The sequence below is a fragment of the Carcharodon carcharias genome, chromosome 3, assembly GCF_017639515.1.
Source record: "Carcharodon carcharias isolate sCarCar2 chromosome 3, sCarCar2.pri, whole genome shotgun sequence".
In the NCBI taxonomy this organism is placed as follows: domain Eukaryota; kingdom Metazoa; phylum Chordata; class Chondrichthyes; order Lamniformes; family Lamnidae; genus Carcharodon; species Carcharodon carcharias.
In genome coordinates, this window is record NC_054469.1 from 173897155 (window position 1) to 173924785 (window position 27631).

General features: G+C 43.4%; 1 protein-coding gene across 4 annotated transcripts in view; it reads right to left on the reverse strand.

Moving 5' to 3' along the window:
- Positions 1–27631, reverse strand: part of myo10 (myosin X) — a 370178-nt gene that overhangs the window by 129317 nt on the left and 213230 nt on the right. For all 4 annotated transcript variants that reach the window (XM_041183612.1, XM_041183615.1, XM_041183613.1 and 1 more), the window contains exons 15-19: positions 20263–20355; positions 16988–17056; positions 16734–16816; positions 14326–14434; positions 12268–12348 (exon numbers count right to left, since the gene is read on the reverse strand). In XM_041183612.1, coding sequence (XP_041039546.1) covers positions 12268–12348; positions 14326–14434; positions 16734–16816; positions 16988–17056; positions 20263–20355 — 435 coding nt within the window. The remainder of the gene's footprint in view (positions 1–12267; positions 12349–14325; positions 14435–16733; positions 16817–16987; positions 17057–20262; positions 20356–27631) is intronic.

The window sequence follows — 27631 nt, forward strand, 5'->3', positions numbered from 1 at the left end:
AGCCTGCTCCCTGGTTAGCACTAGAATGTACTATAAGACCATAAGACATAGGAGCAGAAATTAGGCCATTCGGCCCATCGAGTCTGCTCCACCATTCAATCATGGCTGATAAGTTTTTAGAAATTGTCCCGAATACAAAATGAACTCATCTGCCTGACTGCCTTTAACAATCTGATTCATCTGGTGCACTCCTAAGTGCAAATGCTCTGTCCCAACCTGGTTATATGACTCGCCAGACACTGGCCCCAGCACAGTTCAGGTGAAGACTGTCCCAATGGTACAGCTTCCACTTTCCTCAGTACTGGTACCAGTGCCCCATGAATCGAAACCCAATCTTTCCACATCAGTCTATGAACCACAAATTTAACTCTAATCTTATTTATCCAACGCCAATTCATTTGTGACTCAGCTAACAATCCAGAGATTACCACCTTTGAGGTTTTTCTTTTTAATTTAGCCCCTAGCTGCTCATATTCCCTAAGCAGGACCTCTTTCCTAGCCCTATCTATATCACTGGCATCCACTTGGACCACAGCAACTGGATCCTCTCCCTCCCACTGCAAGTTCCCCTCTAGCTCCAAGCAGATGTCCCGAATCTTGGCACCAGGCAGGCAACACTGCCTTCTGAACTCATGCTTTCAGCTGCAGAGAACGGTGTCTATCATCCTGACTATACCGTCCCCTACAACCACTACACTCCTATTTACTCTCCACTCGGATGACTTTTTGTGCCATGGTGCAATGGTCAGTTGGCTTATGCACCCTGCAGCCCCCACTCTCATCCAAACAAGCTGAAAAAACCTCAAACCTGTTGGACAAATTTAAGAGCTGAGGCTCCTCCACTTCTACCTGCTCGATCCCCATATCCACTTCACTCGCAGTCACACCCCCTTGCCCCCAATCATGGACCAAATCAGAAGACCCTAGCCTCGGGCGTGTCTAAGAGCACCAGCTTGCATGGACAGTCTAGTGCAGGATTGGCCTTTTGGCCAAGGGATTTTAAAAATATCTTCATTCAACTATAAAAACATTTCTCCTACCATAAAGGGGAATATCTTGTATTGCTTGGTCTGGGATTGCAAATCCCTTTGTATCTAATATTCAGCCAAGAATGAAACCAGATAGCATAAGATTGCCGCCAATTACAGCATCATTTCATATCATTTATGGGAGTGACAGATTGTTTTTCATCTCCCCATCTATAGTGCTGCTCAAAATGACTCAGTTTAGATTTTTGTGTGCTGAAAATAGATTTTCAATACGTTAAATAGATCAGTAGGCATGTATCTCCCCTACTGTTGGCTGGGTAGCTTTGCAGTTCCCTGTGACAATGAGACAAGAGGACCCAGGCTTGATCTCTCAGCTTGCAATGAAGTCACTATAATTGGCCTCATTGTCCTCAGTGAGAGAATAACAAAGACACAACTCATGCAGCTCCCTACTCCTGATTGCTATTCAATGATTCTTGCTAGAAGTTTACACATAAACTTGATAGGTGACAGTTGCTTGAAGTTACAATGAACACTATTGTCTATGAGCACTTATTGCTTATTGCACAGTCTCATACATGCAATGGCAAATTGCCAGAGGGCAGCCACTGCCATTGAATCTTACCATAGTACAAGTCCCTGCCTTCAAGAGGAAGAAGTTGGACAAGGAGCAATATAAAAAAAGCAAACATGGAGAATAAATCCATTAATTAAAACGAGATAAAATTAAGAAATAAACATACTTTATTATGGGTCATAGTTTTTCAACATGTGGTAATCTATTTTACACCTTAGGCTACATGACAAAATTAGCCTTTTCACTGGTCATAAAAATAAGAATTGCAACAAAATCTCCAAAAGTTTAATTAAACTTTGATACTCAATGTGCCAGTAACTAAAAGTTGGCAGTTCAAACATACTTTTTTTTTTAAACTGGGCACTGTACGAGTACAGCAGTTACAGAGCAAATTAAAACAAAATTTTTTAATATTCTGCAGTTTAGAAAAGGAAAGCGCTAGCTAGCAAGAGATGCAAAGTATCTTATAGTAAAGAAATCATTTAGTCCAGGTGTCAATGAAAGTACTTTTGTACATAATTTCTACAGGGTAATAAATAAAGTAGTTAGGAATTTTGAAAAGATACATGAGCAATGTTAGAACTGCACTACCTTTACCAAATATTATTAAGTTACATCAACAGGTATAACTCATCTTTACATTGACTAACGGGGGACAATAAAACAACAATTCTGCCAAGCTCGTACACACCAACACCCACCTTTCTCAAACAAAGCCAAAATTTAACATTATTTGTAAATATTAACATTGCACTTTGTATAGCAGCAGTGCACACATACCTTCACTTCCTTAGTATTCACTGTCTATAAAGTAACAGCACTACAAACCGGTTCTAAAAATCCATCAGGGGCTGGTATTTCAGCTCTTTCATACCATATCTTGGCTGGGTCGTCTTTATTTCATTCCTTTTCCTGCTGAAAGGAAGTCAGTGTGGACTGGCTCAACGATAACCAAAGTGGCCTTTTTTAATAGGTTGTAGCTGAGTTTGAATCTCGCAAACTTCATACTGTCAATATAAATACTTAACTTCAAGGGCCAAATAATTTTTTGATAAACTATAGCACTTCCATCAACATTTTGTTCTTAAAAAGAGTGGTGAGCTCAAGGTTTTGCAGCAAACTACACATACACAAATAATGAATGGACTCTTCTGCTCTGTTGATTTCACTTTCCAATGAAGCTATTGTCAGATGCCTGCATAGCTTTCTCTCTCCAGTTTCCAGAGCAACAAGGAAAAGAGCAATTTAATTTATGTGATCATTAGCATTTCTGACATCTAGAAGTTCAGCAGAACAAGAAAAATGTTCCTTTTGGTCCCCAGCATTGGCCTCATGTGTTATGTCGTGAAAACTGGAAGGTTTGGTGCTCTCTGAATTCAATTCAGGGAACAAAGAATTGAAAATGTAATTTAATTTTTTTCAAATGCATGATGCATGAAATGAAAACAAAAATCAATATTTAAGTTGCACTTTTATTACAGCCTGGGCCTTCCGTATATGTACCTCAGCACCACAAAATCTGATTAAAATATTACATTTTTCCTATTCCATTTCCACCATGTTCACAATGAAACGGTGCCATGCATCAGCAAAACTTGGAAATGTGATACAAGTTGCAACACAATTTATCATCCAAAATACACTGTAGTATATGTCAATTTCCAAAACCAGAGAACTACACAATAAAATCTTGAACCCTGAAATTAACATACTGGAGTAGAAATTCCTCAAGGGTTTTGGGGATTTGTCACTGAATCCTTGCCGGAAATCTAGTTATTTTGGGATTTTGTCATTGCCAAGAGTTTCTTAATTGCCTTGTACTAAATTTCAGATGAGCAAATGTGGGCTCTACTAGTGGGGTCCAAGTCAGAGTGTTATCCTGGATCCCTGAAGATTTTTTTTTAAATGGTCAGCCCCGTTACCCAAAGGGCAAAGAGGGAAACGATTTGGGGTGAGGAATGTGCTCAGCGTGGGCACCACCTCCAACCGCATATGGTGTAAGTTGCTGACCAACTGAACCTGCAAACACTAACGGGTCAGCGCTGGATGGCGCCAGTAGGTACAGCCCCACCTTAACTGTTAATTAATTCCCATACTTCATAGGCAGCGGAGAGAAATTAAGTTATTTCCTGGAAGGTGACTGAACATGAAATATAGCATGAGCAGAGGATTACCAGAAATTAGTGTGCGGCATAAGGAAAGTAAAAGGACAACTGTTTATAATATGGGGAGGATGATTATGGTGCTATAAATTTACACTGAGTGAATTCAAAATGAATGTACTCTTAGAATGTTGTCTCAAATTTCTAATGGCCCAATGTGCATTTCATTTCACACCATAATTATTTCACAAAGATGTCTGCTAAGAAAATAAAGTACTGCAAATTTTGACAATGGTATAACAGGAGCATTTGAATTGCTAGGTAAAAGCAACACCAAGGTTCATCTAGTTCACCTTCAACTATTTTCCTAGTTGCAAAAACAACGGAGTTATGGCTAAGCAATCGTTACGGGCAGAAATTTTCACTCGGTGGGCGCACGCACACCCGACCCACTCAAGCGTGTTGATGTTGGCCAAGTGTGCCAACATCAACGTGCAGTCACGTGATAGTGTGGTCGGTGGGCACGCATCAGAGCCGATAGTGTGCCCGCTGACAATTTAAAGGCCTGATAAGGTTATTAAGTAATCAATTAAATTAAAATTTTCACTGCCCGTCCAACCTAATGATTGGCGGGCAGGCGAAATGGCCAAGCGGCCTTTGTATTTTTTTGTAAACCTCATCCACAGGCGGGATGAGGTTTACAAAAGCAAATAAAAACAAAAGCTTTAATTTTTAATTAATAACATGCCCCTGCTCATGTGACAGAGTTACATGAGCGCTAATTTCATTATTTTTAAACTATTTTTAAAAATATCTCTTGATCTCCGAGGCAGCTCTGTGCTTCAGGGAGATTAAGAAGCGCTCAGTCGCGCGCACGCACGAAGATTGCGTTCAGTTGCCCCCCACCCCCCGCACAGGCAGCTTTCAGTGCTGCCGCTCATGATTCATGCTGCGCAGGCCTCAGTTGGCTCACCATCGTAAAATCGTGGTCCGGTGCTGATTGCTGGCTTCCTGACCACCCCTGCCCGCCCCCACCAATGCAAAATTCCGCCCTATCAATTAGTCTACAACCGACCCAGACAGGAGGCGAGGTAAACCCCAGTGGGTTTCAATATATTCAAAACCACCTGCCCTTCCCAAGGATGCTACACTTTCCAGATAGTATGTGTCAAATTACTCATAGGCTTTTGACTCCGAAGCAGTAGGGAGAATTCGCAATTACTTTAAAATGTTTAGGAATCTGTAATTGTTTTTAAAAATGCTTGTAAAGGATTTTTAAAAGCTTGTAACAATAGTTAAGGTGTCAATCATAATTTTTAGATAATAAGAAATACTGGCCCACGTGAACTGGCAACCCTTCACCTGGGAGCTTTACCAACAAGGAGGAAGTTAAAATACAGAGGCCTTATGGCAGAGGGACAGAGGGGAAAGGGAATAGTTGGAGAAAAGAGATGGTTCACAAGCTGAGTCAGAGAGCTGGATTTCTGAGCAGTCTGTTTCTTTCACTTTCAAGTGACTGAATGTCCAGAATTGGCCATACCATGCGTAGGTAAAAGCTAGTTCTGGTAGATCCACACTACCATGACCGAGAGTTGAGAAGGCTACATAAAGAAGTGCACCATTGTGCAGAAGACTGCACAGACAAAACACTGTTTACACAGATATAAACAAAAACAAAAAACTGCGGATGATGGAAATCCAAAACAAAAAAAGAAATACCTGGAAAAACTCAGCAGGTCTGGCAGCATCGGCGGAGAAGAGCAAAGTTGACGTTTAGAGTCCTCATGATCCTTCAACAGAACTAAGTAAAAATGGGAAAAGGGTGAAATATAAGCTGGTTTAAGGGGGGGGTGCAGGAGAAGGGGTTGTTGGGACAAGCAAGCAGTGATAGGTGGAGATAACCAAAAGATGTCACAGACAAAAGAACAAAGAGGTGTTGGTGATATTATCTAAAAGAATGTGCTAATTAAGAGTGGAGAGCAGGACAAGCAAGGTAGCTCTAGTGGGGCTGGGATGAAATAAACGATGGGTGGAATACATTTAAAAATAATGGAAATAGGCGGGAAAAGAAAAATCAATATAAATTATTGGTTTAAACAAAAAGGGGGGGGAAGAAACGAAAAGGGGGTGGTGATGGAGGAGGGAGTTCAAGATCTAAAATTGTTGAACTCAATATTCAGTCCAGAAGGCTGTAAAGTGCCTAGTCAGAAGATGAGGTGTTGTTCCTCCAGTTTGCGTTGGAACAATGCAGCAAGCCAAGGACAGACATGTCGGCAAAAGAGCAGGGTGGAGTATTAAAATGGCAAGCGACAGGGAGGTCTGGGTAATGCTTGCAGGCAGACCAAATGTGTTCTGCAAAGTGGTCACCCAGTCTGCGTTTGGTCTCTCCAATGTAGAGGAAACCGCATTGGGCGCAATGAATGCAGTAGACTAAGTTGAGGGAAGTGCAAGTGAAATGCTGCTTCACTTGAAAGGAGTGTTTGGGCCCTTGGACGGTGAGGAGAGAGGAAGTAAAGGGGCAGGTGTTGCATATTCTGTGTTCGCATGGGGAGGTGCCATAGGAGGGGGTTGAGGAGTAGGGGGTGATGGAGGAGTGGACCAAGGTGTTACGGAGGGAACGATCCCTACAGAATGCCGTCGGGGGGGTGAAGGGAAGACGTTTTTGGTGGTGGCATCATGCTGGAGTTGGTAGAAATGGTGGAGGATGATCCTTTGAATGCGGAGGCTGGTGGGGTGATAAGTGAGGACAAGGGGGACCCTATCATGTTTCTGGGAGGGAGGAGAAGGCGTGAGGGCGAATGCGCGGGAGATGGGCCAGACACAGTTGAGGGCCCTGTCAACCACCGTGGGTGGAAAACCTCAGTTAAGGAAGAAGGAGGACATGTCAGAGGAACTGTTTTTGAAGGTAGAATCATCAGAACAGATGCGACGGAGGCGAAGGAACCGAGAGAATGGGATGGACTCATTACAGGAAGCAGGGTGAGGTCAAGGAAGGGAAGGGAAGTGTCAGAGATGGACCATGTGAAAATGATGGAGGGGTGGAGATTGGAAGCAAAATTAATAAATTTTTCCAAGTCCCGACGAGAGCATGAGGCAGCACCGAAGTAATCATCGATGTACTGGAGAAAAAGTTGTGGGAGGGAGCCGGGATAGGACTGGAACAAGGAATGTTCCACATACCCCATAAAGAGACAGGCACAGCTGGGGCCCATGCGGGTACCCATAGCCACACCTTTTATTTGAAGGAAGTAAGAGGAGTAAAAGGAGAAATTTTTCATTGTGAGAACAAGTTCAGCCAGACAGAGAGTAGTGGTGGATGGCGATTGTTCGGGCCTCTGTTCGAGGAAGAAGCTAAGAGCCCTCAGATCATCCCGGTGGGGGATGGAGGTGTAGAGGGATTGGACGTCCATGGTGAAGAGGAAGCGGTTGGGGCCAGGGAACTGGAAATTATTGATGTGACATAAGGTGTCAGAGGAATCATGGATGTAGGTGGGAAGGGACTCCCATCATTTTCACATGGTCCATCTCTGACACTTCCCTTCCCTTCCTTGACCTCTCTGTCTCAATTTCTGGTGATAGACCGTCCACCAATATCCATTACAAGCCTACCGACTCCCACAGCTACCTCGACTACAGCTCCTCACACCCCGCTTCCTGTAAGGACTCCATCCCATTCTCTCAGTTCCTTCGCCTCCTTCACATCTGTTCCAATGATGCTACCTTCAAAAACAGTTCCTCTGACATGTCCTCCTTCTTCCTTAACCGAGGTTTTCTACCCACGGTCGTTTACAGGGCCCTCAACCGTGTCGGGCCCATCTCCCGCGCCTCACGCCTTCTCCCCTCTCCCAGAAACATGATAGGGTCCCCCTTGTCCTCACTTATCACCCCACCAGCCTCCGCATTCAAAGGATCATCCTCCGCCATTTCCGCCAACTCCAGCATGATGGCCACCACCAAACACATTTTCGCTTCACCCCCCCCCCCCCCCCCCCCCCCCCCCGGCAGCATTCCATAGGGATCATTCCTTCCATGACACCCTGGTCCACTCCTCCATCACCCCCTACTCCTCAACCCCCTCCAATGGCACCTCCCCATGCGAACACAGAATATGCAATACCTGCCCCTTCACTTTCTCTCTCCTCACCGTCCAAAGGCCCAAACACTCCCTTCAAGTGAAGCAGTATTTCACTTGCACTTCCCTCAACTTAGTCTACTGCATTCATTGCTCCCAATGCGGTTTCCTCTACATTGGAGAAACCAAACATATACTGGGTGACCGCTTTGCAGAACAACTTCGGTCTGTCCGCAAGCATTACCCAGACCTCCCTGTCGCTTGCCATTTTAACACTCCACCCTGCTCTCTTGGCCACATGTCTGTCCTTGGCTTGCTGCATTGTTCCAACGCAAACTGGAGGAACAACACCTCATCTTCCGACTAGGCACTTTACAGCCTTCCGGACTGAATATTGAGTTCAACAATTTTAGATCTTGAACTCCCTCCTCCATCACCACCCCCTTTCCATTTCTTCCCCCTCCTTTTTGTTTATTCCAATAATTTATATAGATTCTTCTTTTCCCACCTATTTCCATTATTTTTAAATGTATTCCACCCATCATTTATTTCACCCCACCCCCCACTAGAGCTACCTTGCTTGTCCTGCTCTCCACTCTAAACTAGCACATTCTTTTAGATAATATCACCACCTTCAACACCTCTTTGTTCTTTTGTCTGTGACATCCTTTGGTTATCTCCTCCTATCACTGCTTGCTTGTCCCAACAACACCCCCCCCGTACCCTTAAACCAGCTTATATTTCACCTTTTCCTATTTTTACTTAGTTCTGTTGAAGGATCATGAGGACTCTAAACGTCAACTTTGCTCTTCTCCGCTGATGCTGCCAGACCTGCTGAGTTTTTCCAGGTATTTCTGTTTTTATACTGTTTACATGGAAGCTGCTGTCTATGAAGAATTGGCCAAGTCCTTGAAGGAAAGGGACTGAAATTTTACCCGAAGAAGATTTGAGCTTGGAAGAACCGTGTGCCTGAAATTGGTGTCATAAAGACAGCGTGTACTGTCTACTGATTTATGAGATCTATCTTTGTTGTATCTGCTATTCTATGTGTAGTGTATAGTCCATACCAACCATCGTTTGTTTATTAATTTACATTTACTTTAACACAAATCACAATCAGGCACAAAAAATGAAATTGTGTTCAGTAATTTCTTCATTTGGGGATCAGTCGGTAAATTTGGTTCATTTTGGTTTACAGTTCCTCATAGAGATCATAACAACTGCATGTAAAATATTATTCTCTGAAACAATTTAATTCTCATGTGAATGACTATCAGTGCTTCCACCTCTAGGGAGCCTGCTTCATTGACTGAAATAATGAATCAAATTTCATTGTAACCAGAACAATGGCCCAAGGCATCCCCAATCAAGAGATGGTAAATCAAAGTTTTACCTCTGAGAATATCTGGAGCTGAAGGGAATTCTCCAGAGGACTATGACATACTTATGTGTAGTCCCCAGAGAAATAAATAACTTGAAGATTGACATGTCTTAAGAGAGAATTCTTGGAGGAAGTAAAAAGTAAACCTGAATGCATAACATATGTAGTTATAAGCTATAGTGCTAACTTATTCATATTTGTCTTTTTAATTTGTTCAATATACAATAAAGTTTGTGTTTTGTTTAAAAAATGGGAAATCTTGTGGTGTAGTTCTATTGATTAAAATGATGTGTTCGGATTTCTACTTAAATGTTAATGGTCTCTAGCAGGATTATAACACACTACCTCTAAAGGTTTTATATATTCAGCTTCCGAGTCTTTATTGGCACCGTTGTGCTTTGGAATCCCATTGTGAATGCTTGGCTGAGCTCTAAGCCCCACTAGTGGGTTCAGCTCAGCAGGAGTTGTCCAAATAGCTGTCAAGAGAACTGAGAGATTTGTTTTTATTGACTGTTTTATGAGCAGAGTTTGAGTAGATTATGCCTATACTCCTTAGAGTTTAGAGGAATAAGTGGTGATCACATTGAACACAGAAACTTCTTTGAGGGCTTCACAGGGTAGATGTTGCAAGGTTGTTTCAACCTGGGTGTAGTGTCTCAAACTTGGAATCATAGTGTTGGGCTAGGAGTCGGCAATTTAGGACTGAGATACAGAAATGAGTGTTGTGAATCTTCGGAATTCTCTGCCCGAATGCTGTGGATGCTCAGTCATTGATTATATTAAAGATTGGTAGATTTTTGCTATCCAAAAGGTATTCCAGGACATGGGGAAAAGGTGGGAATGTGGTGTTAAGTTGCAAATCCACCATGGTCTCAGTGAATGACCAAACAGGCTCAAGCGCTAAATGGGCTATTCTTGTTCCTAGGTATCTAAGGGTTAGGATGAGGGAGCAAGAGTTGAGATAGAAGTTCAGAATAATCTTATTGAATGATGCAGCAGAATCGATGGTAAGGTCTGTTCCTGCTCCTATTTCTCACACTTCTAAGGTCTACTGGGTTCAGATGGTGCCTCTTGAGCAGAGATTTAAATAAAGGCTTTTGCAGAATGTTATTTGCAGATAGAACCTTCGGTACTGTTTTCTCCTAAGTTGAATGTTAATTGTAATTTCATTAAATATTTGAATCCAATTAAAGAGAACTATTAGAAAATTTGCATGCATAAATATATGCATTATCACAGCTGTAAAAAAATTAACATAACAACTTCAGGCAAAATTGCTGCGCTGTGAATTGATCAAATATTTAATTAACAATTCTAAATTGACAGGCTTTGCATTGTCAGCATTTCCACATTTATTTCAAGTTCCCTGAGTCTGTGACTTTCTTACAATTCCCTGTACATCAATAGTTTGACAAAACATTAAATAAAAAGGCCTGTGGTCCAGGCTTTTACTGTTATTGATTTTTTTTGTTCACACAACCACGAGTGCAAGAGTTTTTCATACAAAACAGCAAATACCAGATTTGAGGATATTTTCATGTGGTGTTAGACCTTACAAAGTTCATTGGACCTCAACGTGCTGAGCAGTTTAGGGATGAATTGGCAGCAACTACACTATGCCGCTGAAACCTTAAACTAGTAATGCATATGACTGGAAAGAATTTGGAATATCTATAAACCTACAAATTTATTACATCCAATCAATTGGATGTGAATGATGGACTCCCTTCCTCCTGATTATTATTTTGTAAGTGGTGTTAAAATGCATCTGGACAATGAAATGAAGTAATACCAAATAGCAGCTTTCATAAAGTTCTAACAAGCAATTAAACAGTAATGTTTTCCATGAGATATTAAAAATATAAAACTAATTTATTACTGGCTCTGAGGTATAGACTCATATATTTTCTTTCATTTGTTACGGGATGTGAGAGCCACTGGCAAGGACAGCTTTTATGACCCATCCCTCGTTGCCCTAGAGAAGGTGATGGTGAGCTGCCTTCTTGAACCACCGCAATCCATATAGTATCGTTACATCCACAGTGACGTTAGGAAGGGAGTTCCAGGATTTTGACCCAGAGACATCGAAGGAATGGCAATAAAGTTCCAAGTGAGCTGGTCTGTGGCTTAGAAGGGAACTTGCAGGTGCTGGTGTTCCGTTTATCTGCTGCCCTTGTTCTTCTGGGTGGTAGAGATCACCAGTTTAGAAGATGCTTTGAAGGAGCCTTAGCAAGTTGCTGCATGGAATCCTGTAGATTATACTCATTTCTGCAACTGTGCACTGGCGGTGGAAGTAATGAATAGATGAATTGCAGATCAAGCCAGCCACTTTGTCCTGGATGGTGTCAAGCTTCTTGATAGGCTGCATTCATCCAGAGAAGTGGAGAATACTTCATGACACTCCTGGCTTGTGCATCATGGGCAGTGGACAGGTTTTGAATCAGCAGGCAAGTTAGTCACTGCATAACTCCCAGCCCCTGACGAATGCTTGTAATATCAGTATTTATGTGGTGGATCCAGTTAAGTTTCTGGTCAATGATAGCCCCCTGGATGTCAATAGTTGGGATTCAGTGGTGGTAATGCCATTAAACATCAAGACGAGGTATTTAGATTCTCTTTTGTTGGAGATAGTCATTGCCTGGCAATTGTGTGGCATGAATGTATCTAGCCACCTATCTGCCTCAGTCTAGCTGAACACGGGCATGGACTGCTTCATTATGTGAGGAGTTGCAAATAGTACTGAACACAGTGCAATTATAAGTGAACATCCTGAGGATCTCCCACAGTGATGCCCTTGGGCTGAAATGATTGGCTTGCAACAACCAGAAAACATCTTTCTTTTGCTAGCTGTGACTTCAACCAGTGAAGAGCTTTCCCCCAAGATTCCCAATGACTTCAATTCTACTAGGGCTCCTTGATGCCACACTGAGTCAAATATTGCCTTGATGTCAAGGGCAATCAGTCTCTCCACACCATAGGCTAGCTGATTCTGGTTCTTTATTCAATAATGGTTAGGGTAATAAAAGCTGTTATTTCTGAGGGATGAACATTTTAATAAATCTTTCAGACAAACTATTAGAAGTTATAATACATGTGCGAACTCTGGACTCAAGTACTGGTTGGGATCAAGTTCAACTGAAGCTTACCTTCTGAACATTGGGCTTGATGCATCGGACAAAGAATGGATTTGACGTGCTTAATGTTGCCATTAATGAATGAAGAGAGTTCTGAAAAAATGAAACAAAATATAATTATGTTGAAAGCCATAAATAGTCTATCTTGCAGATTTTATAAAGCTTGTCATTAAAAAAAACACAAAATCTTCCACATATTTCCTTCAGTGCTCCAAGACACCTTTCTGGACTGCTCATTCATATTAAAATTTGTTCCCTCCAAACTACTGCACTGCTGCACCATGACCCTGAATCTAACTCACAGCCAGAAACATGGTAAAGTGCATAGCTAGCCCACCTGGGAATGGTAAGTGAGAAGCTTGGCCAATTGAATGACTGGCCTCAATAGCATTTCGCTTGCTGATTTCCTGACCCAAATGGGTGGGATACCTGCAGGAAGCAGCTGCCCAGGCATTAAAACCGGGGCGGGGGGGCAGCACAGGTTAAGTACTCTGGGAAAGAGGACTGGTTGGTGAGGAAGGGAAACATGGCAGGCAGCCTGGAGGAGCTCACTTTCCCTGATCGCAGTTCCTGACAGGTTTGCCTGTTCAGGTCTCAGGTTGAAATAGCATTCCAATTATGTCATCAAAGTCTGACTTGTCTATTTAGAGGTTCCCACTGGTTTGAGACAATTTGTCCTTGCTGCCTGCAATTTAAAACTGCAGTTGGCCAGATCATGGTGGGAATGGAGTCACCCAGTTCATTTTAAACTTATCCTTTGCCACGTTTTCACCTGGCAGGGTGGGATTAATATCAAACCCTACGACTGCTAAGTCAGTCATCTTTAAAGTTAAATATGCAACACAGATGATATTCACATCATAACAATGTGTATAAGTCATCAGCAATTCACCAGTGTAAGACCAAAATCACATATCAAACATTGTGCCATTTGGATTCACAGTGTTAAACAAATATGGCTCCTAAATGGAAATTTCTTGTGATTGTGATTCACATTTACTGCAAGTTGATGACACCTAGCTCTACCTCTCCACCATCTCTCCATGCCTCAGTGTTGTCAACCTACTTGTCCTGGATGAGCTGCAAATTTCTTCAGTTAAACACTGCAAAGACCATCATTTTCATCCTCTGCTACACATTCATGTCCTTGTCACTGATTCAATTCCCCACCCTACTATTGTCTTGGGTTGAAGCCAACTGTCTACAGTTTCATGTATCGTAGACCTCTTATTTTGGTTCATCATATTCTCTGTCTCCTTCATCATCCAAGGAACCCTGGCTTTATCTCTTTATTTTCCCCCCTATTGGAATTCACTAGCCTGCACCTGAAGCAACACCTTCATAACGATCACATATTGCTCCTCCGTTACAGGTTTTCCTGTCAACTTTTCGTTCTATTTCACCGTAGCTAGATCCCTCTTATACTAGGTTAGATCCCCTCTAACATAAATACAGTCGTAGATCACTTGGAGAGGAAAAAGAGCTGTATGCCTTGCCTACTGTGGAAAAGAATAGCTTAATAGGATCAAATGTTGTTCACCTTGTCTTATTCTGACTTCAGAGAGATTGTAGGGGTATATATACGTAAGGTACTAAAATCTAGTGTAGAGCACAAGAGTCCAACTACTGCCAGTAAAATGTAGAGCAATGAAGTCAACTTCTGTATGGAGAAAACAAGCAGAATGTATAAAAGATTTACTAACACCACTGAACCAGCGTATCTATCTGAATACGTGCTAATACCTATACAGGGGTGCGTAGACACACATTCATGCATATATAAACACAACAGAGCTGTTTTGGATGAAGTAGAAGATAAGTAGAATGCTGGAACATGAGATATGCAGGATTCATGATACAATTCAAGAGAATTGGTACAGTGGAAAACTATTGTGGTAAAAGATCGGATTTTTCTCAGTTCATCTCAAGGGTTAAATGAGGCACTGACAGGCTGACACTAATAATGATTGATAAGAATGATTAAATACCAGCTATAACATTTTGCATCTGCTATCAAACACAAGTTGTAAAAAAACTACCAATTCAAACACTGGAAGGGATGATGCTGACCTTGAACTGAGAGCTTACAGTTGGCTTCCGATGTTTGGTTCCAGATTTAAGTGTGTCTTCATTGTTCTTGCCTGATGCATGCTCAAATAAGTCATAGATGAAATCCAGTCTGAAATCATGAATATACATCAATGTCAATGACTAGGAATACAGAGACTTTAACCTGATTGGATACAATAACCCTGTTCTGAATGGAAAACAGCTCCAGTTGGCTGTAGCATGGTTTCTAATTTTTTCACTGTTTGTTTTTAGCATGTGGGATTCTAATGGAGGAAGTTTTCAATTCAACCAGCACCAGTCTGACACAACTGAAACAATCATATGGCAAGCTTTATCAATAGAATTGAAGAAACAGATGGAAATTCATGTGATGTTGAAGAAGTAAAAATGTCACGGGAGATCAAAATGAATTAGTCATCCTCCAAATAAAAGTGTGACATATTGGGACATAATACTTGAGAGTGGTAGCACATAGTGTTTGTGAAAGGAGTGCAAAAAGAAGCGTTGAAGTGGGAATTTGGTACAAGTGGAATAGTGGAGACAAGAAAGGAGATTTCTTTTCTCATCATCAATACTTGCAGTGGTTTGTGTAAGTTTAAGGCAGCAAGCATTTAATTTTTTTGTCCACTGCTTGGTCCAAGTTAGAGTAGAAAAAAAGGAACTTACAATAGACTAAAAACTAGGTATAAATAATTTGGATTAAGATATTGCAGAGGATGTATTATGTCTGGATTATGCCATCCTGACAGAGCCCTCGATTCCTGGGCCAGGCCCAGCCATTTCCCTGGGCAGCCGAGGCACCTCTGTGTTCTGCATCTTTCTCCATCCCTCTTCTTCCTTTTCCTCTTCCACATCCTGCTGCTCCCCTTCCTCTGATGAGTTGTGTCATTGCAGGGCCTCATCTTTCTCACCTCTCTGGAGGGCCATGATATGGTGAATGCAACAGACCACTACAATGTGGGAGACTTTTGCAAAAGCATAATGCAAGGCATCCCCTGACCAATCCAGGCACCAGAAATGGATCTGCAGAAACCGAATGTCCTACTCGATGGTGGTCCTTGTGATCAGCTGGCTTCTGTTGCAGGAATTTTGTGGCTTCATCATAGGTCACGTAAAAGGGTGAGTAGCCATCTCTTCAAAGGATAACCCTTGTTCCCTAGAATTCATCCAGGGAGTTTACAGGGGAGAATGAAGAGCTGCAGCACCCTGGATTGCCAGAGGATGCAGGGGTCACTGCTGCTGTCAGGAAATCAATGGCACACATGCAGGAAACTGTGTTATGGCTGCAAACCAGTTGAACTGAGGGAGTGGATTTCCTTCCTGTTGATGAATTTCACTGGCAGCTCACTCATTGCCCTGACAGTCACAGGGGTACAACTGATGATACCCTGCACCTGCAGCAATCCAGTGAGGAACAACTGCCTTCTGTGCCTGTTCCATCAACCTGGAATTGAATGTACTTCCCAGGTCTCTGGAATAGGGCATTAGTGACCTGTGAGACTCAATGGTGTGCAGCCATTTGCAAGATGCCACCAAGACCTTGAACTTCTTTGCCTTTGGTCATTCCAAGGCCACAGTGAGTGATTTTGACAGCTACTCGCAGGGTATGGTGAGCAGTCTTCCACGATGAGGGTAGAAATCTCAGTGACCATCTGCCTGGACTGGCACAATTTCCTATAGCACGGGTTCTCTGACATGTCCAGATAGCATAAGATCTACTTTAAAAGATGGAGCTCAGGGTGTCCCCTTTTGCCTTCCTGCCCCTCTTCACTCTCCTCTGCCCTCCTCAAGGCTTTGGCTCTGCTTCTTCTGCTGAGGATGTTGATCCTCATCACCACCAGACCTAAAATCTGACAGTCATTGGTCCCATTGCCAGCTATTGCCTTCCTTGCACTCAGCTAAACTCCCTATTATGCCTGAAGCCTTATACCCTTCTCTTATACCACCACAATGCTAGGAGGGTGATGACCCTCTACACTGCCCAAATGTGTGCAGAACACTCTCCCCGTAACCTATGCACACTCTGTGCGCTAATGGCTGAGTGCCTTGAAAAATCTGATTTAATTAATTAAGGGCATTAACAGGCCTCTTAACTGCCAGCGGGCGCGCTGCCACCTTTCACATGCGCCCGCCGAGTAAAATATCGCGAGAGTGCGTGATGACGTCGGGACCCTCACCTGGCGTCATCATGCACTATTTTATTCTCATTCAGGTTGGCATGCACCCGCCTGATGAGAGAAAAATTCTGCCCATGGTCTATTTTACTCTTAAATAGCCTCTCTTCATGCAATGCAACCCCTACCCCACCACTACACTAAGTAAAACTCAGATATGGTTCAGCTTACTCCCATCTCACCCTCCCTCCACCCCAACGTGACTGTAAAATACATTGAATTCAAAGTTAATACCTGCTTTCACGTAACAAGTTCAGTACATCATGTCTGAATGTGTCTCTGTTCTTCTCTAGGATTCCCTTTACGTGATATAAAACCTTAGAATGGAAAAGAAGTCTGTTAATATCTGAGAAGTAAGAGAAAAATTGGTAGAGCAGAACTGTTAAGAGATTTGTGATGCTTCCCTTGGTCAATTATTAATAATCGCATTAAAGTGCTGTTGAAAATGAAATTTTCTGATGAAATCAGATACGATACAGCATAAATACCTCTCCAGCATAGTGCTTCACTCCAAAATAATGATCAATGACTCTGGGCTTCACATAGAAGGGATTGTTCTAGGAAAAAAATTCAAAAAGCTTAAGTTACTAATGGAATTAAATATTCCAATTAAATATTGGAAGAATGGAATCATTGTCTTTGGTCCCCACTCCTAACTCTGTTCCTATAGCACTCCAAGACTAGAGCAGGCTGTTTGCAATCTTGTTGTTGTGTCTGACTCCCAAGATGAGCTTCTGGTCATACATCCACACCATCACTAAACCCATCTATTTCTTCCTCCATTAACATCTGATTTCAGCTCAGATGCTGCTGAAACTCTCATTCCTGCCTTTGTTACCTCTAGACTTGACTATTCCTGGCTGTTGTCCCATTTTCTAGCCTCCGTAAACTTGAGGTCATCTAAAACTCTGCTGCCTGTGTCCTTACTTGCACTGCTCACCTATGTGCTTGATGACCTACATTAGCTGCTGGTCAAGCTACATGTTAATTTTAAGGTTCTCATTCTTATTTTCAGATCCCTCCATGGCCTTGCCTCTCCATATTTTTGTAATCTCCTCCAACGCCACAACCTTCCAAGGTGTCAGCACTCTTCTAATTCTGTCTCCTTGAGCCTCCTCGATTTTAATTACTCCACCGTTGGTGGCCGCGCCTTCAGTTGCCTAGACCCAAAGCTCTGGAGTTCCCTCCCTACACCCCTTTGCCTCTCCAGCTTGCTTTCCTTCTTTAAGATGCACTTTAAAATCTACCTCATTGACCAAACATTTGATCTGATCTAATTTCTCCTAATGCAGCTCGTGTCATATGTAGTTTTATAACGCTACCGTGAAGCACCTTGGGACATTTATTATATTACAGGTACCATATAAATATAAATAGCTCTCAATGCTGGAACAGTGACAAATTAAAACACTGTGGATTGATCATAACTATTCTGCGATCAGTTTGCTTTGGGCCTATTTCCATCCCTGGCTAACATAGGATGATAATCATATGCTGTAAACAAAGAGCTATTTTAAATAACTTGCTTCTCATGGCACAGGACAACAAATGCAATTTGACCATATCAAATCAAAAGCAACAAATGCTGTAGAGTTAAAATCTGCTTATTTCATACCATTTACCTGCTGTGATGGAACTGTATTCTACAAGCCACATTCAGGAAAGTGACACAGTTCAAAAAATATTAATGCGAAGATTTAAACAAATAGCATGTTTTTTTTTAAATTATGCACTTTTATTATAAGCCAACAGGTTAAATGAAGAGGAACCAGGCTCCTGATGAATTCTTTAATCAGAAGACAGAGCCACAGGATAAAATGGATTCCCTTTTTTCCCATGGTGTGGCCAAGACTGACTGTTGGGGGTGGTAGGAACTTGAAAGTGAGCACAACTGCAATATTGAAGCTGGACTAAAGCATTTTGGGGAAATTTAATGTCATGTAAACAAATACATCAAGACACACATGCCTTTATGATGTTTTATTTATTATATAAAGACAAGTAAGCACTTAAAAGGCTCCATGGTGCAAAACCTTACCTGCAAAACAAAATCTAATGTGCTTTAAAGTACCTGTACAATTCAATGCACTAAAACTATAAAGCATCATGTCCCAGTATATTCTGAACTTCAAATTAATTTTTATACTTTAAAACTGACCACAAAAGGCTGCAAAAATTGGCCACCCGAGGATCACCTGACTTTTCTCATGCATTGAAATCACTCTGTCTCAAGACTCAATGACCTTTCCTGAAACTAATTTGAAAGGATCATTTCAAATTGAATGGGTTTTTCAAATAGGAAGACATGGGCTGTCTCAAAATCTCAAGGTGTGAAAATCACAACAAAGGATGTATAATCGACATAACCATCCAACTTATTTGGAAAAAGAATTTGAACTTGTGGAAGTCACATGATGAGGAAGCCATTTTGTTGTCTGTTTTAAAAATCCAGTAAGAAGCTTCTTGCAGAGCTTTCCACCAGAAAACTATCAATCTAGCTTCAAGTCATCCAAGCAGCCAAGGTAATAAACACCAAAGGTGGGAAATCCTAAGGGCTCCCCCAAGCTAGTTCCAAGTTAGAGTTCACACGAGAACCAACCTCCCGGAAATTCAACTACTAGAAGCCACGCAGTTTACTGAGAATCATCTAGTTTACAAGACCTTCACTACAACTAAAGCATCGACTTCATCTAAGAAATTACAGGCATGCCATGAAAAAGTGAGAGATAATTATAAGTTGTAACTGTATTGTTTTTCCTTCATCTAATCTTTGTGTGTGTGACGGTAAGAGAGAGACAAATGAGTGGGACATCGTGTTTTAAGCATCCGGAGTAAGCATGTGATAATAAATAGCATTCTTTATTTTAAAACTCACAAAAAGCTTGCTGCTGGCATAAGTTAAGTAGGACACACGCTCTGAGGGTAAGAAAACATATACCCCTCACAAACAAAAATATTGATCACAGGCAGTAAAAGGGAACACAAATTCTGTCCGTGACAAAATGATAACACGTCTGAAGGGTAGCTCAAGGAATGCATTATAATTTGATAGCTTCTGTCTCTATAAATTGAGACTTTAAGCTCCTTTGCCTTTTATGTCTGTTTTAAATGACCTGAATGCAGCTAGGTAGGTCTTCCACCCAAACATCAGAAATATCAACAGGCCTGCTGAAGGCCACCATTTGCATCAGAGATGCAAAATTAATAAAAGTTTCAATCAAAATCAGAACTGAATACATTACATAGCTGTGTACTGGCTGAGGTTGCATTTTCAGGGAAACTCAACAGAAGAACCAACCATCCAACTTCCCCATCCTTGCTCACCAAATTTTGCCAATGCTTACCATCCACCAATCAGATAAGTCCCCCTCAGAACCTCAGAGCCAACAGCAGCAAGATGCCACTTGGATTTGGACCCTTTGCATTCCAATTGATGGATTCTAATAAACTACAGGGTTTTCTTTTTTAGGGGGTTAATGCACTTTATTACAACTTAAATGTTAAAACAATGCTTCCATTTCTGATTATGAATCAGCTCTATGATACCAGCCCAACTTCAATGCAGATAAAATAGTGAGCAAGGCTTTAAGATCGATGAATTCAACATAATGAACTGCAGGCAGCAGATTTAGCATTTTTCAATTTCCAAACCATCCTTGAAGAAAACCATGTATGGAGTAATACCATCTTCAAGATAGGATAACAACCCAACAATGCTGGTCAATTAACTTGAGTGGTACATATTTTTCAGCATAACACCTACCGAATGCTGACTGTGCAACTTTGCCAGCAGAGTACTGTCCGTGCCCTTTGGAAAATGACTCTCCTCATTGATCAGGGCTAGAATGCCCATTTTCTACAAAAAAAGACATAAATTACTCCTACGTCCTAATTCTAAGTTTTACACATAACAAGTCTTACATGATGGAAAATAAATACTTTTGGGGTTCTGCAAAAAAAATATCAAACTATTTTGGCAAATGCACAGCTACATTTTTCTCTCCCTCAGTTAATCAACCAGAAGACTAAAATAAATGTAAAATAAATTTCTAATTATGGAATAAATAGAATAAAATCTTCTATCTTTAGCTGTTGCATTTCCAATTGTAAATAGGTCAGACAGTTAGATGCTGCTCATGCAGATGTCCTGTAATATCTTTTCAATTGGGACAAATATAGGATAATTAAATTACTGGCTTTTATCCATTTTCAGAGTCAGAATTCCTAGCATTATAGGTCCTTAGGATATATAGACCATGATGACAGTAAAGTTTGAGACTTTGAATGTGGTTATGGCTATTGAATCAATTAAAAGTTCATAATCATCGTTAATATATTAAGAGATTTTATGCTGCATATACATCTGCAAAACCATATTTCTTGTCACATTTTAGTCATACATTAATTCGCATGTATGCATTTGACGGAAACTGCTGGGGCAAACTTGTCACCTTGTAAGTGCAAACTCTTGCAAGTGGGGGCACTGTAGTGCCCATATTTTACAGGGTGAATTTTTCCTATGGCGGGTGGGCTGTTCGATCACTGCCCACAATCGGCTGAGCGCCGCCATTTTATGCGGGCGGGCCAACTGAGGCCCGCCCAGTGTAGCACGCGGCCGGTAGCACTCAGCACTACCTGCGTGGGCGGGGGGGTGCAGAGGGAGAGCATGTTTTTATCGTGATATAGCATCTTGATTTTACGTCACTGTTTATTGTTAAACAAGAAGTTGGGAAGCAGTGAAGTAGTTGGAGGACAGATTTTCCTGTGAAATACAGGTTAAGAAACACCTAGAGCAGAATATTGCTGTCGGTGTGTGGGGGCGAACTGCAAAAGAGCGCAGAAATCTCTGAGCCACAGAGCTGCCTCAGGGAGATTGAGTTGATAATAAAACTTTTTAACGAATAAAGTAGAAAATTATTTAAACGTGTCCCATCATGTGGCAGTGTTACTTGAACTGGGACATGATTGAGAATCTTGCAAAAATTAATTAACTATTTTATAAAACCTTCAGGAAACCTCACCCCGCCCATGGATGAGGTTTCCTGAAAAACATGAAGGCCACTTCGGCTCTTCGCCTGCCTGCCAATCTTAAGGTTGGATGGGCAGCGCTATTAACAACGTTAATTACTTTTTTAATGGTCTTAATTGGCCATTGACAGTTCAGCGGGCGCACAGCTACCTCCGGCACGTGCCCGCCAAATGAAATTGTGGAATGATGCGCGAGGACATCGGGACGCACACCTGACGTCATCGTGCACAGCCATATCGGGCCCGCCCCCCCACACCGACAGCAATATTCTGCTCTAGGTGTTTCTTAACCTGTATTGCACAGGAAAATCTATCTTCCAACTACTTCACTGCTTCCCAACTTCTTGCTTAACAATAAACAGCAACGTAAAATCAAGATGCTATATCACGATAAAAAACAGAATGTGTGGCCTTGATATTTGTTTAGGGCCATGAAGAGATTTGGGAGCAGGTGGGTACGGGAGGATTTCTGGATGGGAAACCCAGGAGTACAGTTTTCCTGTAGCCCTGCTGAAAAGAACTACAGGATGCTTTTAAATTTTCTCAACAGGTTTTCTGCCAACAGCAGCTAGATTGACAGATTAGGGATGTTGACAGAATGACAGCTAGATTGACAAATTAGGGAGATTGACAGATTGACAGTTAGATTGACAGATTAGGGAGGTTGACAGAATGACAGCTAGATTGACAGATTAGGGAGGTTGACAGAATGACAGCTAGATTGACAGATTAGGGAGGTTGACAGAATGACAGCTAGATTGACAGATTAGGGAGGTTGACAGAATGACAGCTAGATTGACAGATTAGGGAGGTTGACAGAATGACAGCTAGATTGACAGATTAGGGATGTTGACAGAATGACAGCTAGATTGACAGATTAAGGAGGTTGACAGAATGACAGCTAGACTGACAGATTAGGGAGGTTGACAGATTGACAGCTAGATTGACAGATTAGGGATGTTGACAGAATGATAGCTAGATTGACAGATTAGGGAGGTTGACAGAATGACAGCTAGATTGACAGATTAGGGAGGTTGACAGAATGACAGCTAGATTGACAGATTAGGGAGATTGACAGCTAGATTGACAGATTAGGGATGTTGACAGAATGACAGCTAGATTGACAGATTAGGGAGGTTGACAGAATGACAGCTAGATTGACAGATTAGGGAGGTTGACAGATTGACAGCTAGATTGACAGATTAGGGAGGTTGACAATGACAGCTAGATTGACAGATTAGGCAGGTTGACAGATTGACAGTTAGATTGACAGATTAGGGAGGTTGACAGAATGACAGCTAGATTGACAGATTAGGGATGTTGACAGAATGATAGTTAGATTGACAGATTAAGGAGGTTGACAGAATGACAGCTAGACTGACAGATTAGGGAGGTTGACAGATTGACAGCTAGATTGACAGATTAGGGATGTTGACAGATTGACAGCTAGATTGACAGATTAGGGGGATTGACAGATTGACAGCTAGATTGACAGATTAGGAAAGTTGACAGAATGACAGCTAGACTGACAGATTAGGGAGGTTGACAGAATGACAGCTAGATTGACAGATTAGGGAGATTGACAGAATGACAGCTAGATTGACAGATTAGGGAGATTGACAGATTGACAGCTAGATTGACAGATTAGGGAGGTTGACAGAATGACAGCTAGACTGACAGATTAGGGAGGTTGACAGAATGACAGCTAGATTGACAGATTAGGGAGGTTGACAGAATGACAGCTAGATTGACAGATTAGGGGGATTGACAGAATGACAGCTAGATTGACAGAATAGGGGGAGTTGTAGATTGGGGAAGGGTGTGGGCTGCTGGCATGAGAGTAGCCAAAAGTTGCTGGAAGGGTAGGTGGTTAAAGAATTGTAGGGGTCTCTAAAGGGGTGAGATTGGGCATCTGAGATAGCACTCCTGTTCCTCTTGCCCAAGAAACAGCATTGTTAAATGCCCTTACTTCCTGGATTCAGCGCTTCCTGCCTTGTTTAACTGCTGTAATTCCTGCGCACTCACGAGTTAAAAATTAATATCTTGTTAAAATGGAGGCAAGTAGCCTCCTCGAAAACCTTCAACAACTGACCTGCCAACTGAGACCAGGTTGGTCACGTTCAGCAACCCCCCCAGCCCCCCGCTCCCCACCTCAAAAAAAATCTCACCTCTGTTCAAACCAGAATTGGGCAGGTTGGAGTTGGGTTTGTGATATTAATATTTTTCACCTTCATTCACTTCAACCCACCTATTTTTGGGGGTTAAAACTCCCCACGTGATTTTAAAATGAGGACTGGATTACAGGCATGTCCAGTTTTCACCTACTCTCAAAATTCACCTGATCTGAAGATTTCATTTGGAAAATGACTCCCTGCGTGTGATGCTAGAGGAGTTCGAATTTTCTAAACGTTCTAAAATTTGAGCTCTTGGTTTAACTTTTACTCATTAATCATCCGCTCAGAAGAAATCGAAAGGTCAAGGTTACAAGTGTTCACACGAGGCGGAATTTTCCATGCCCACTGGCGGCAGGCTTGATAGGTGGTGCGAGCGGACAAAATGGCACGATCGGTTTCACGAAGGCGGGTAGGCAGGTTGTGACTGTCTGCTGAGCCCACCGATAGCGGGCCGTGTTTCCCACCATTGATTGTCAGGAACCTCATTGTAATACATCAGTATGTCATTATCAGGCCATCCTGCCAGGCTCTCGCACCCCCGCTGGATCATCCATCCACATCGGCGGGAAAGCGCATCGATGTGTTTCACGGCAGCACAGAGGTGACCGGCACTTGGCCGCCTTCACTTTGGGCGAACTGGAGGTTCGCATTGGAGAACTGCAATGTTCTGCAGAGATCGCCAGTGTCGCCTGTTGCTTTGTAGGCTTCAGGGGTGCCAAGGGGTTGGGGTTAAATGCTGCCCTGCCTTGGAGGCGACTTTAGAGGGTGAGGGGGAGCGGAGGGCAAGTGCAGCCTTGCCGTTGAGGCGACTTGTGAGGGGTGGCACCTCTGAGGCATTGCCCTGCCGTTGAATATAGCACCCAAGCATTTGGGGTGAGGGATGTAGGGTGGGCGAGGGAAGTGGTCACACATTCAGGAAACCTGCAGAAAGTGACTATTCCTTTGCAACTAAGAGTGTTCAGGTGCAGCCACATTGATATGATTGGGGTTGGGCTCCTAGCTTATCTGCCCACTCAAGCAACGCAGAACATCAAAGTGCCACCAAGTTCTCCAGAGCTCCCCCCTTGCCAGCACCCCCACTCTTTCCCCGGTGCAGATTGAAAACTCGTGAGCCCTTTAGTGTACTGCAGAGTAGTTGGACTCCACACATTGTACAATCTCCCTGCTAAAGCTGGCCATGGAGCAGTCACTGCTGGAGCTGCTCCCAGCCCCTTGCAATGTCAGCATCCCAGTTTGGACCAGGCTCCCCCATAGTTCAATCTACCAGAGGCAGCCTTGCCGCGCACTAACCTCTGGCCATCCAAGTGGTGGCCAGCACACTCTGGAAGCATTAAGGGGCCGTCACACTTAACCAGGACAGGTTCTTAGTACACCCACGCTAACCACGTGGCTGTCTCTTTTTCATTCTGCAGAAGGAGTACATCAGGATCATGGAGTCTGGTGAACTAGCTGTATGCCTGCAGAGCATGAAGAAGCAGTGGAGGAGAGAGTGACTGAGGTGCCTGGATGTGCAGAGGCAAGAACAGCATCCTTAGGAAGAAGGAGCGGCTGAGGATCCCGCACACGCTGCCCAAAAGCCACAGTGAGCCATTGCTGTCAGCACCTAGTGACACCCAGGGTCCATAGGCGCCGCCTTTCATTCCTGCAGATGATCGAGAACTGCCGAGATGTCGCCGAAGACTGCGCATGTCTAGGGAGCTGGTCGCTTACATCAGGATTTGGTGCCAAGGCTCCTTTCAGGGCTCCACAGGTGACCTCTGTAGGATCTCACAAGCCTCAACCCACAAATGCAACCATGAGGTCATGGGTGCCATCTTTGCAAGGGTACGCAATTTTGTACATTTTTCCCAGCACCAGGAGAGCCAGGATGCAACAGCAATTGGATTTGCCCTCATCTCGGGGTTCCCACAGGTGCAGGGTGCAATCAACTGCACTCACGTGGCACACAGGTCTCCGTTGCAACACAGGGTGGATTACATCAACCGCAAGGGCTTTGTTCGCTGAATGTGCAGCTGGTGTGCGACCACACATCCTGCAAGTGTGCGCATGGTTTCCAGGGAGTGTGCACAACTCCTACATTCTCAGTCGGTCACAGATCCCTGACATATCCCAGAGTCAACAGAAGCTGCAAGGTTGGCTCCTTGAGAAGAAGGGCAACTCGCAGAGGCTGTGGCTGATGACACCTGTGCGGCAGCCTCAGACTGCAGCAGAGCGATGCTATAATGTGGCTCGTGTTGCAGCTCACAAGTTAGTGCAGCAAACCAGCGGGATGCTGAAGATGAGGTTCCGGTGCCTGGACCAGTCTGGTGGAGCCCTGCAATACAGTCTGCAGAGGGTGTCACTCATTGTCGTCATCAGATGTGTCCTTTACAACCTGGCACTCCAACTGGGAGACAAGATGGCTGAGGGGGAGGTGGAGGAGCTGGAAAGTCTCCTCTGATAAGGAGGACGCCGACGGGGATGAGGCTGAGCAGGTCCTTGGAGGCAATGATGACGGATGAGGCTCTCACACTGGCTAGACGAGGCAGATGCTCGGGAGTCCCTCATAGCTGCTAGATTTGTGGGGGATGATGACAACATGCAGTGAGGTGACCCCACAGTTTCTCACATCACAATTGTGAACGTTTGACTCCAGTCTGGTTTATGGCAACACGAACATCCTGTGAGAATGCTCCTGTCATGGTCTCGCAGTGGAGGCCTAACAGTCAGTTGACTGCAGAAGGATGATGATAACATGCAGCCAGGACACTGCATAAGTCTTCATGTAGTCTCTGTGAACGTCTGACTCCAGTCTGGCCGAGGGCAGCTCACTTGCGCTCTGTGATCAGGGTCATGTCATACACACACAGGCATGAAACTTTAAAAGCACCTGAGCCCTGCAGGAGCAAAGCATCACTGGTCACAGATGCTGAAGAGATGGGGCCAGCCCCTCCATAAAAGGTGCTGAGAGCACACAGAGAGAATGACAGAACTCTGTGACGCCCGCCCATTACATTCTAGCAGCAATGATCAGCACTGAGGAGCAGGCATCAGTAATGTGTCCAGGGAGTGTGAGGCCAGATCATCACTTTGGTCTGAAGGCTGCACAAAGCACAGGGAAGAGGCCCTGGACTGAGACATCTTGTGCAGAAAGGTTACACATCTGAGTGATTAGAACACTACTCATCAGAACAAGGAGCCATAGGCCGGGAGACACTCTTGGGAGTTTATTGACAATAGTGAACATTATGTACAAGTGATTAACACCCGTGCCCAGGCTGTGCAACTATATAGCCAAGTGGTTATGGTACTAGGCTTGTAACCCCAATATCAAGAGTTCAAATCTCACAATGGCAAACTATGAAACAATGTAACTTCATCTAAATAGGAACAGATGGAAACATGTTTTACTCGGAAGAGTTATATCTTCTTAACCTTCCTAACCCTGTCTTGGTGTTCCGTGGACATCCACAGCGGAGGTGGAGGCAGCCTACTGACTGCTATGCCGTGTCTGCGATGACTTTGGCGGGCGTCCTCTGGAAGACTGAGACCTTGAGGGCCCCGGCCTGCTTTCAGGGTCCTGCTGTGTGGCAGTGGCACCCTCCTCGACCTGTGAAGCTGGAGCTGCAGAGGTCACAGGAAGAAGGGAGTCGGATGGGCCAGTCATTCCCAGAATCACCTGGGTGGATGGCCCCGGAGTATGCACCTACCAATCTCCTCCCTATGGATGCGCGGGGACCCCAGGCTGAATCCTTGAGGAGCAGAGGTAGCTGGAATGAGATCGAGCTGCCCAGCATCCCTCTTGCATGCATACTGTTGAAGGCCAACTATGGCATCAGGGATGGAGTTGAGCCCGTGCAGGAGTGACATCCTGGACCAAGGTCTCCATGGTGGCCGCCATCCTACCAGTGTTGGCCTCGGTGCGTTGCGATGCTGGCGCTATCACCTCAG